Source organism: Urocampus carinirostris, chromosome 8 (assembly GCF_059441175.1).
Source record: "Urocampus carinirostris isolate Australia breed hairy pipefish chromosome 8, RoL_Ucar_1.0, whole genome shotgun sequence".
Lineage (NCBI taxonomy): Eukaryota > Metazoa > Chordata > Actinopteri > Syngnathiformes > Syngnathidae > Urocampus > Urocampus carinirostris.
Genome location: NC_142356.1, coordinates 13,275,650 through 13,288,354, shown reverse-complemented (window position 1 = coordinate 13,288,354; position 12,705 = coordinate 13,275,650). Strand labels below are relative to the sequence as shown.

General features: G+C 39.5%; 1 protein-coding gene across 1 annotated transcript in view; it reads left to right on the top strand.

The window, feature by feature from the left end:
- Positions 1 to 12,705, top strand: part of LOC148360750 (teneurin-3-like) — a 238,694-nt gene that overhangs the window by 211,655 nt on the left and 14,334 nt on the right. The window contains exons 40-44 of the mRNA XM_088341657.1: positions 59 to 256; positions 2,210 to 2,269; positions 7,306 to 7,650; positions 9,601 to 9,845; positions 9,913 to 10,094. Of these exons, the coding sequence (XP_088197783.1) occupies positions 59 to 256; positions 2,210 to 2,269; positions 7,306 to 7,650; positions 9,601 to 9,845; positions 9,913 to 10,094 (1,030 nt within the window). The remainder of the gene's footprint in view (positions 1 to 58; positions 257 to 2,209; positions 2,270 to 7,305; positions 7,651 to 9,600; positions 9,846 to 9,912; positions 10,095 to 12,705) is intronic.

Genomic DNA, 12,705 nt, shown 5'->3' with positions numbered 1-12,705 from the left:
GTCATTCATGTGCAAATAACTGTTGCCAATTTGACCTGCTTATCTCCTCCCTCAACAGTCTATGGTCCTGCTTCTGCACAGCCAGCGGCAGTATATTTTCGATTTCGACTCCAGGGACCGCCTGTCAGCCGTAACCATGCCGAGTGTGGCCCGGCACACTTTGCAGACCATTAGATCCATCGGCTACTACAGAAATATCTACACTCCACCAGAGAGCAACGCCTCAGTTACTGTGGACTACTCTGAAGATGGACAGGTGTGTACATCCGTCGCCTTTCCTTCCTGGCGTGTCAGTATTTCAGACCATGGTACGGTGCTGTGACAGTAGTATTTGCCCTTTTCCTGAAGTCTGTGCTTTCACAAAGGTTTCAGATCATCAAACTAATTTTAATAGACACAAGAAAATATCAAATACAGTTTTGAAATGTTTATTTACTAAGGCATCAAAAAGTTCTAAAATTTCCAAACAGAAGAGCAGCTTCAGCGACAGACTGCTGTCACAGTCTTGTTCCACGGACAGACTGAGGCGATCATTTCTTCCTCATGCCATGAGGCTCTTTAACTCCACCCGGGGGAGGAAAAGCCCACATTAAACCCCACCCCCACTTATGCATATCACCCTATTTTTGTTACAGTGTGTATTTTACGTAGCACTATTTAAATACTCTATATCATTGGGTATTTCTGTATTCTATTTCTTTTATTTTATTATTTTATTTTTCAACCAAGGATACTGCTGGAAGTGTGAATTTCCCTTCGGGATGAATAAAGTATCTATCTATCTATCTATCTCTCTATATCTATCACTCTGTCTCTATCTATCCATCTACCTATACATCTCTATCTATCTACCTATATATCTCTACCTATCTATCTACCTATATATCTCTATCTATCTATCTATATACCTCTATCTATCTACCTATATATCTCTATCTATCTACCTATATGTCTCTATCTATCTATCTACCTATATGTCTCTATCTATCTATCTACCTATATATCTCTATCTATCTATCTACCTATATGTCTCTACCTATCTATCTCTCTATCTCTGTCTATCTATCTACCTATATGTCTCTATCTATCTATCTATCTATCTATCTATCTCTCTATCTCTCTTTCTATCTATCTATCTATCTATCTCTCTATCTCTCTATCTCTCTATCTCTCTATCTCTCTATCTATCTATCTAAACTTATCTGTTGCTATGTGAAAAATGAATTGCCCCCTGAACCTAACCCCAAGTTAGGCCAACTTTGGCAGCAATAACAGGAATCAAACGTTTACGATAATGGGAAATGACTCATTCACAATGCCGTGGAGAAATTTTAGCCCACTCTTCTTTGCAAAATTGTTTCAAATCTAGGCCAACCCAGCCCTATCTCACCCCATCCTGTCCACACACCCCTCCATTTTGGTTTTATTGTATGTGAACTGCTCTTAATAGGACTGCTGGGTGCTTGCCACACTTTGAGTAATTTGGATTTAATTTAATCTCGCCTCCGCACTCATCACTCTATAAACTCTGGGTTTTGCAAGATGTATGTCTAATAGTTATCTTTCACTTCCACTTGTACCTTTATACTATAGTGTCCAAAACCTTTCCCTTAATGTTGGTTAAAAAAAGTGAAGAAATATATTATTTTCTAATATAAAATTAAAATATTTGAGCAAAAATGCGTATATGATAAAATCCTTTACAAAAGGTTGAAAGGTAGGATATTGTGCTTCATAGGAAAATGCTGCTCTTTACGTCAATTGAAGAGGGAACACCGGTCAATCATGGGCAGGGTTGGGTAGGGTTACTTTAACTGGATTACTTTCAATTACTTTTGGATGACTCCAATACCAAATATGCTAATAAAAGACAAAAGGAAACTAAATATGAATAAAATGATGACTCACAACACGCGGTAAGCTTTCTCTCCTGGCTTTGATCTCTTTGATCTCCGGCAAAACGAACATAAAATCAGGGTTGGGTAGGGTTACTTTAACTGGATTAATTTGAATTACTTTTGGATTACTCCAATATCAAATATGCTAATAAAAGACAAAAGAAACTAAATATGAATAAAATGATGACTCACAACACGTGGTAAGCTTTCTCTCCTGGCTTTGATCTCTTGACAGTTTGTAAGGGCATGGAGCCGTGGAGCTTGACAGGTATGAAATAAACATGTCCATTTTTTTCTGTGTCTCCTACCAGCTGCTTCGAGTTGCTCATCTTGGAACCGGACGCCGCATACTATACAAATATCGCAAACAGGTTAGTACGTTTATGTCGATATTTTCAAATACCAATCCCGTTTGAAAAAAATCAGTGCTGTTGTGTTCTCTACTCGTCTTTGGTATTTGTTTGCTGAATACAAACAATATATTCTCAGCGGTATAGACAAGAGACTACTCCAGGATTGATGTTTGCGTCAAGGTTGTGTTTTGTTTGCCCGCTGACGGCAGCGTGAGATCAATGGTGCGCAGGGAAATCAGGAAGCCCACTAGCCGTATCACGTGCTCTCCGGGGAATTCTTATACTTGGGTAGATGCGGCAGTGGTGAAAGAGTAAGAAGGTGTTTTTTAAAAGCACACGGAAGCCGATAGGAAGCGAACCATATACAGTAGGGGTCAGCAACCTTTTCGGTATGGAGTGCCACTTTCAAATTTACTTGTAAATCACTAAATCATACAACAGAGCAGTGTTCCCTCTAAGCTTCGCCCGTGCGCAATTGCGCACTGCTCGCACATTCTCTGCGCACAAGAAAATCGAGCCAGCGCACAAAAATGAGGGCTCAAAATGACTCATTAAGAAGCGACTCGAGTCAAAGTTACAGTGCATGAAGGTTAAAATACACGGGTTCCCCTGACGTTGTGTCCTAAATGCGGTATTTTGAAGTCGAGTTGAAGGAGAACGAAGTTGAGTAAAGTTAGTAGAGTTTGTCGAGAACCGGCTTCTTTGGCTCGGCTCACTAAAAGGAACCGGCTCTTTCGGGTCCTAAACGGCTCTTCGGGTTGTTTTTGCTTCTTTCATCCCAACATGACCAAATATTATGTAAAACTATGCACAACATGACTTAAAGAAAGGTGAAATAGAACAAAAAAGAAAAAAATACCCAAAATGAAAAAGTAGTGAAAAGCTGAGAATAAAAGAAACAAAAGGAAGAGAAAAAAAGAAGGAAACATTTAGAAAAAAGACAGAAAAAAAGAAAAGAAAGAAATGTAGAAAAAAAGTAAACAGAGAACAAAAAGAAAAAGTAACTAAATAAACACAATGAGATTTTTTTTCAAGGAATTTAAAAAAAAGTAGAAAGAAAACACGGAAAAAAAGAAGAAAAAGTTTGTGTTGCATTCAAATCATTTCCAATGATATCAAGTGAATCTTGTTGCCAACATTGTACTTCCGCTAAAAATGTGATTAAGTACAGTTCTGTATCTTGCAACCGACTAAATAAGCCCCCAAAAATGTTAATATTATGCGATAAAATATATCAGGAAATAAAAAGAAATGGAAATCTTGTGAAATAATTGTAATTTGTAGGCCGTACAACCTTTGCAATAGTACATGAGTCAATTCATTCAAAAGAGAAAAATAATTTTGCATTGCCGGAAACTCAGCAAAACGTAACTTGACGGTTTGGACATGTTTGATAATTAATTATCTTGCCACACTTGGGATCATGGTTGCTCACTGTTGTTTCAAGCGTTGCTCACCGACTTTTTTTTTTTACAGTGCAATCTTAAACCGCTTTGTTAAACAAATTAAGTTATTAAATGTACTGTCCTACCTCAAGAGCAGATAATTAGTACATAAAAAGTATATAAAATCTACTGCCACCTACTGATATGAATGACTATTACAGTTAGTCGTCTGAAGATTGCAAAAATACTGAATAATGGCCTGATTTTTTGTAGGGAAAGATAAAATTCCAGCGGCACACTAGACAAGGTCTCACGGCACACTGGTTGAAAAACACTGGTATAACTGACCAATTTATCTTGCACTATTCTTGTTCATCAGTCAACTAAAAATGAAAGTGAATAACAAGTGGAAAGGCCTGTAGCCATCCATGACTTCAACTTTTTGCCACAAGAATTAACCAGAATCAACCAATCTTTATTAACAATGAACTACAATCAAAAAACAAGTGCTATGGACAGCTACCATACAATACATCAATGATATCTTGTTGCAGAAATTATCAAAACTTCAGTTACGTTTGGTTATGTTACTTTTGGTTTGGTTACGTTCAGTTATGTTTGGTTAGGTTTGGTTACATTTGGTTACCTTTGGTTTGGATTGGTTTGGTAGGATCCCTTAACCGCACGGGTCGTAGAGGCACCATTTCCTGTGGTGTGTCCTGGGCAAGTACAGCCTGGTGGCGCCCATCCCTCTCCAGGCCAACATACTGCTGATGCTCATACTACATGGTTAACTGTTTATATTTGTTGCACTTGAAGTGTAGGATACGTTGCTAGTAAGGCGCAATAAATATTACAAGATTCTATAACACAACTACCTGTCTGTCCTTCTCTATCCAACTGACTCGAATACTGCTCAGAAAATGCCGACATTTCTTGTGTAAATACCATGTCAATTATAACTATAGCCTTATCCCCCTTGTTTTATAACCTTATCTTCTCTGTTCCTTTATCTTCTTGGCTCATACCTCACTGTGAATGTGTAAAACTGGAGTGTCATGCCCAATTTCGTTGTCACAATATGTTAACCCATTTTGTAACAATGACAATAAAGGTATACCGTATTTTCCGCACTATATGGCGCACCATGTTATAAGGCGCACCTTCAATGAATGATATATTTTAAAACTTATGCCATACATAAGACGCACCCCATTATAAGGCGCTATAAGTGCATGCTGGTTTAAGATCAGGTCATTGTGCAATTTTGTAATTGTAATCCTGTGCAGTCCTTCGAGACATTTTTGGGATTAAGGGCTATTTACGGTAAATAAATGTGACGACTTGACTACAGTAGAGAATGTAGTTACGTTATGCAACCTCTAGATGTTGCCACGCTCAAGGTAATGTCAACAAAACATTCAAAAAGGTCCAACTTTATTAACAAACAAGCTTTCCACAACTCCATTCACTCCCAAAATAAATAAACAGCCGTTTTATTATTTTCTCTGAGGTAAAGCATTTTCGTGACACATCTTTAACATCTTTGAACAACATCGACATATCATTTTATTTTTTGTCCATTTAGTCAACACGCAAAGAAAAAAACGTCTGATACTGTTATTTTTAATGAAACGTTAGTGCAATTGCAATAAAGTGACACTCGTAATGTGCAAAAACAACGAGTGCAAAACGATAACAATAAAGCAATAACATAATAACTGTAAAATGTAAAACGTAAACACACAAAAGAAAAACAAAGATCACTCTATAAGCTCCTCATCGACGAATCCCTCGAATTCTTCTTCTGCTGTGTTCGAATTGACCATATCTCAGTGAATGGGCCATCCAACACGTCCGGTGTTTTTGTGCCAGCGCTGTTGCCTTCATACGTATAGTTATCGTACTGACACTTCTGCTTGCCGCTCTTTGTTGAACAACCCACTGTTCAAGTGTCTCCTCTAACTCTGGCCATCTTGCTTTATTGCCACGGAAACTTTGTTGAGTTTTCCTTACTTGGCGGAGCTTATCTTCATCCTTTCTCCACTTCCGTACCATCGATTCATTTAAGTTTAACTCTCTCGCTGCCGCTCTATTGCCGTGTTGTGCTGCGTGACTGATCGCTTTGAGTTTAAACTCGGCGTTGTACGCGTGTCTCTTAACAGGAGCCATTTTTTATACAAATGCACGTATGAAAGAGAATCTCGCTCTCTCTCTCTCTCTCTCTCTCTCTCTCTCTCTCTCGCTCTCTCTCTCTCTGTCAAACGTGACATTCTGAATAATTCTGCGTTTGTTTAAGGTAAATTGTGCTTTACATCTTCACCAGTCAAAACCCTGGATTCAGACAAATACTGTATTTGTTGAATATGAATTAAGCAGTTTAATGGGGTAGCCATTTTGCCACTTAGTAAACAAATACAACACGAGCCCCGGCAACTACCAATCGTTTAATATTTCCCAGTATTGCACAGCGCGAAAAATGGAGTCGGCGGCTGTTTCTCGTAGTTGCGAGACCTTGCGAATTTCATATTGAGCCATATATAAGGCGCACTGTGTTATAAGGCGCATGGTCAGCTTTTGAAAAAAAATAAGACTTTTAGGTGCGCCTTATAGTGCGGAAAATACGGTATTCTATTCTATTCTTTTTATAGTAACGGAAATAGTTATTTTCCCTGGTAACTAGTTACTTTGACTATAGAGGACCTCAGTTACCAACTCAGTTACTTTTTGGACAAAGTAGTGAGTAACTATAACTAATTATCAGTGCCCAACACTGGTTGTCGTGAATCATCAGGAAACAACTTCCCTTTTCTCCTCAGAACAAATGTGGCGTGGCATGGATGTTGGTTGGATCTGGTTGTTTGGGTTGGTTGGGTTTGGTTGCGTTTGGTTACATTCGGTTATGTTCAGTTAGGTTTGGTTGTGTTACGTTTGGTTTGGTTACGTTTGGTTTGGTTACAGTTGGTTGCGTTTGGTTGCGTCTTTTCTATCCAACTGACTCGAATACTGCTCAGAAAATTTCAAATTCTTAAACATACTACTTCTTTTTATAGTAACGGAAATAGTTATTTTCCCTGGTAACTAGTTACTTTGACTATAGAGAACCTCAGTTACCAACTCAGTTACTTTTTGGACAAAGTAGTGAGTAACTATAACTAATTATCAGTGCCCAACATTGGTTGTCGTGAATCATCAGGAAACAACTTCCCTTATCTCCTCAGAACAAATGTGGCGTGGCATGGACGTTGGTTGGATCTGGTTGGTTTGGGTTGGTTGCGTTTGGTTACATTCAGTTATGTTCTGTTACGTTCGGTTATGTTCGGTTACGTTTGGCTGTGTTAAGTTTGGTTTGGTTATGTTTGGTCTGGTTACGTTTAGTTGCGTTTGGTTTGGTTACAGTTGGTTACAGTTGGTTGCGTTTGCTTGCGTCTTTTCTATCCAACTGACTCGAATACTGCTCAGAAAATTTCAAATTCTTAAACATACAACTTCTTTTTACAGTAACAGAAATAGTTATTTTCCCTGGTAACTAGTTACTTTGCCTATAGAGTACCTCAGTTACCAACTCAGTTACTTTTTGGACGAAGTAGTGAGTAACTAAAACTAATTATCGGTGCCCAACACTTGTTGTCGTGAATCATCAGGAAACAACTTCCCTTTTCTCCTCAGAACAAACTGGCAGAGATTCTGTACGATTCAACCCGGGTCAGTTTCACCTACGACGAGATGGCCGGTGTGCTGAAGACGGTCAATCTGCAGACGGAAGGCTTCATCTGTTCCATACGGTACCGGCAAATCGGCCCGCTCGTCGACCGTCAGATCTTCCGCTTCAGCGAGGACGGAATGGTCAACGCCCGTTTCGACTACACCTACGACAACAGCTTCCGGGTCACCAGCATGCAAGCCGTGATCAACGAGACGCCATTGCCCATCGATCTCTACCAGTTTGACGACATCTCGGGGAAAGTCGAGCAATTCGGAAAGTTCGGAGTCATCTATTATGACATTAATCAGGTGAGAGAACTTTGAATATCATTGAATCAAAAGTCATCATTTCAGGATATGTATCTGGTGTTTAGGGGTGGGCGATCCGAGTAAATACACGGTAGAATCAATCGATACCGATCCAATACCGATTGAATAATTGAACCCTCCCCCTTGAGTTGGTTTATATTTACGATAAACACAGCATAACGCTTTAAGGAACTAAAAATGTTTTAATTTTTTTATTATAACTACAATTCAAACATGAAAGGGACAGTCTGTCCCCTTTTGTCAGTCCATCTGCGAACCTCAGTTAACACTAGGCAAGCCTTTTCAACCCTGACTCCCACCTGTCCAGTTTTTTGCCCCCGTCTGTCCCCCTGCTTCGACCCGTTTTTGTCCCCGACCACGTCTTCTCTCCTTTTCTGGCTTTCGACTCGATTCCAATCCCGACCACGTTTTTGCTCTCCTGTCCCGGCTACTGACCCGTTTTTCCTTCCACGACACCGCCATCGCTTGCCACAGAAGATCCACGTCTGCATTTGGAGCACAATCCGAGTATCCGAGCGACCTGCTTCACGCGTCCAGCAATCACCGGATCGTGGGCGCCACCCTTTCTCTTTCTGCCAATAAAACTTGAGAGAAACGCAACGCAAGTTTGTTTCCTTATCCTCACTGTAAATGTGGAACTGGAGTCGTCCAATTTCGTTGTCACAGCATATCCCATGTTGTAACAATGACATTAAAGGCATATTCTATTCTGTCTCCGTTCTGGTCCTGACATTTCCAATGCCATTGAAAGTCTCCGGCGGGTAGCCAGGGACTAATTGCTCCCTCCAGGGTGTCTCAAACATTCATAAAGAAAAAATATAATATTTTTTAATACATAAAAACTCGAAGTTGATCAAAATAACTTTAAAGGGTTACTTAAATTCTAAAACATGCAAAATGTGAGAAAATAGTCATGTTCTTTTAATTATACCTAATATATATTTCATCTGTATATTTAAAATATTTTCCAAGATAATGCATTTTAAAAACAGCCTGTCATGTCTTTGACTTCTTGAGCTGTGATGTCATCAGAGGAACATCAGCCCCCTAGCAAGCCAGTCATTATATTGGTTTAAGAGTTACTTAGTTGAATAGATTGAGTGTTTTAAGCAAAGTTTTGATAGTTTTTATGGTCGCAGGCGGGTTCGGCGATTGTACAATAAATGGCAAGCAGCTGAATGGGGCCAACTGGCAAAAAAAAACCCACATTTAATCGTAACTCAGTTATTTTTCAACCCTTTTTGAACCAAGGTACACTTTTATTCATAAAGTTCCATGGCACACTGTCCGTCTAAAATGTTTCAAAATGAAGTTATGTCAAATATTTCACTGTACTACCTCATAAGCAGATAATTAGTATATAAAAATAGTGGAAGATAAAACCCCACGGCAGGCTAGCAGACTGCTAAAGAGGGCTAACTGGGGCCGATCGGCGGAAAAACTGGAAGTGGGCTGAATGAAAACATGCAGTAAGCAGCCAGTCTACCCGGGAACCAACAATGAAAAAAGTGTCTCCGTTCTGGCCTTGACAGAAAAGTACAAAATACAAAATTTAATCATATATACACCTTGGAAAAATCCATTTAAAATGAAATTAGCTCTTGTTACAGTTATGATAATGTCTGGTTATGTTAGACCAGCAGAGAATACCTTGCTGGACACTACGGCCCACGACTGCATTCTTAAAGGGACAGTGTGTAATATGATCAAAGTGCACCTGTCAGTCACACAAACAAGCTTAAACTGAGAGCGTGACCAAGGGCGCCGGGTGAGAGAGAAATGGGCTTTGCGAACTTTATATCAATCCCAGGACCATAGTATCCCATTCAAGTATCAATGATATCGATATTTGGATCGATCCGCCCACCCCTGTGCGCCCAGTCGGGATTTCAATGAAGTCATTGTTGTTCTTTGCTCACACCAATCTAGATCATCTCTACAGCAGTCATGACCTACACAAAGCACTTCGACCAACACGGCCGAATCAAGGAAATCCAGTACGAGATATTCCGGTCCCTCATGTACTGGATCACCATTCAATATGATACCACCGGTCGAGTTACCAAGCGTGAGATCAAGATAGGACCATTTGCCAACACCACCAAATACGGCTACGAATATGATGTGGATGGGCAGTTGCAGAGTGTCTCTCTCAATGAAAAATTGATGTGGAGGTAAAGTCACCATCATTTTTAAAATATCATTTAAAAAAGATAACAATCTGATGAATTGGACTTGCAGGTATAATTATGATCTGAACGCCAATTTACATTTGCTGAATCCGGGAAACAGCGGTCGGTTGACGCCTCTCCGGTACGACCTCAGAGACAGAATCACTCGGCTTGGGGATGTCCAGTACAAATTGGATGAGGACGGATTTCTGAGACAGAGAGGGGCGGAAATATTTGAGTACAACTCCAAAGGTAAGAAAACTACTTATGTGTATTGACTGTGTCCGGGGCGTGCATCTTTGACGTCGGGCGTACAATCCAAACGTCTCCACCCGGGTGGCCGACAACTTTTTCGAGAAAGAAAAAAGAAAACAGACAGATTCTTCTTTCAAATCAAACATTTGCTCTATTCCGATTCCGAAATCTTAGTTCGGTTTGAAAATTTCGGTTGGTTTTGCCATTTGCATACTCGACAGCCAATCAGAAGCCTGCATCGAATAACTTCCTGCTTCCGGACTTTCCCGAGCCTTAGAAGGTCGTGCATTTGCATATCATTTTCCTAAGTAGACAGAACACACATGAAAAAGGGATAAGTGGTTGGGAATCAAGCCAAAACCTCAGCCCTAGAAGAAAGATTCAAAAGAAGCTAACAAAATTGATGACGCTACAAAACGTAAAGGTACATTAAAAGCATCATGGAAAGAGGAGTTCAGGTGGCTTGTAGCAGACAACGCAACGCAAACATTGCATGAATGAAGATGAGTAAATACAGGTACATACTGATGGCAGATGGAAAACAGCGATGTCATATACATGCAATGAATGTTATAAGTAGATTTATCATAAAAGTAATGATAAAGTGTTGTTCTGTTAAGTCAAGTCAAGTCATTTTTATTTGTATAGCCCTTAATCACAAAGAGTCTCAAAGGGCTTCACAGGTTATTACACAGACTATTTTTTCAGACTATTATTACACCATCCCCTGATCTGGAACCAACATGAGGGCAAGGAAAAACTCAAAAAACCTCAACATGAGGAAAATGAAGAAACCTTGAGAAGGGACCGCACATGTGTTATCAATCCTTAATACTTAATACATGTTTTTTTGGGGGGATTAGTCGTCTTATTGTTTTTCAAGGTGTAAAAAGTGGGGCAGGCAACTTTATGGCTGGGCAGGCAACTTTTCAGAGGTATCTGCCCTGGTGTCCGCTAACTTTATGTCATGAGTTTTAGACACTGGTATTGATCAAATTTAGGACTCTTTATAAATTCCGGGATTAGCATTTACCTTGTGGCCTATTTAATGCTTACTCAGCTTTGTTTTGCATAGGTCTTCATAGTGACCCCTTTTGTGGCACTTTCGGCACTCTGCATCCATTGCAGCTTTATTTTATGTCGCATTTTTATTCATTTAAATTAAATTTTGAGGGGCAATCAATAGGTTAAATGGTGTAGCAGCTAAAACAATTCAGAAAACAAAGATAAGATACAATCTGTAATTTGGTTTTGTAAACATTTATTTTGCTCAAAGTTACAGTAATTTCCGTACTATAAGCTGCACCTGACTACAAGCCGGAGCCAGTTTATTTTTGGTAGAAAAAACATTCTGTACCTACATGATGTACCTGACTATAAGCCCCATGTGACCATGTGGAAACATGAAATATTTACAAAGAAAGAAAGTAAACAGAAATAGTTTTCTCAAAGTTTTAATAAGAAACAAACTCAAGAAAAGGCACAGACACTGCAATATAAGTACCGTGTAAGGATTTTTCTAGCTTCCATTTTGAAAATCGTTAGGATTAGAACAAATTATTCTGTACTTCAATCAGTAAACAAGTTTGCCTCTAGGTGTTGCTTGTGCTCCACCATAAATCTTTTTTTTTTCTCTGAAGGATGCTAGAATTTCCTATACTGATGAAAATGTCAATTACGTTATTACTTTGAGTTCTGATATGAATGACTAATCCCAAGAAAATTGATTCAATGAACCAGGCCAACTGAAATAGCACAAACAATTTATTAACACAGATGAGTTATGATAAGGGGAAAAAGGGGGAGGGAAGGCGCTGGAGTTTTCAAGTCGAAGTTACTAGCACAGATGGAAAGTTTCTATAACGCTAGTTGATTTGGGGAGGTTCCCTTGTACAGAAAAAAAACACTCATTCACAAGAACCAGCAAACATGTTGTTAAATCTAAAACCGTCCTCTTACTTGTTGTCGCGGAGAGATTTGGTCTTGTGCTCCGGATGGTTACAACCTAGTGCCCACGAACTGATCTCATGGCCGCAGTGCAGACCCGCACGACCACTCCAAGAGGTCAACTTGTGATGAGGCAGGGAGGAGAAAAAGAGGACGAGCTATCGATCAGCTCCTCTTTTTAATGGACATGGGACGCTTGACCAGATCATGCTTCTTTAGGCGTGATCTCAAATATCTGAGACCACCAGGATCGGATGTCGGTGTTTAAAGTTGCTAAACTTGTTAGAAAGCCAAAGAAGTGAGAAATTTGCATGATGTTCTATACTTGAGAATGCCCCTCCAATCGACATAATTACGTATCTTGAGAACAGTATTTTATCAATACATAGCCTTTGATGTTTTATTACCGTATTTTCCGCACTATAAGGCGCACCGTGTTATAAGGCGCACCTCCAATGAATGATATATTTTTAAACTTTTTCCATACATAAGGCGCACCCCATTATAAGGCGCTATAAGTGCATGCTGGTTTAAGATCAGGTAATTGTGCAATTTTGTAATTGTAATCCTGTGCAGTCCTTCGAGACATTTTTGTGATTAAGGGCGTCATAAATAAATGTGACTTAGCTTGACTTGGCTACAGTAGAGGATGTAGTTACGT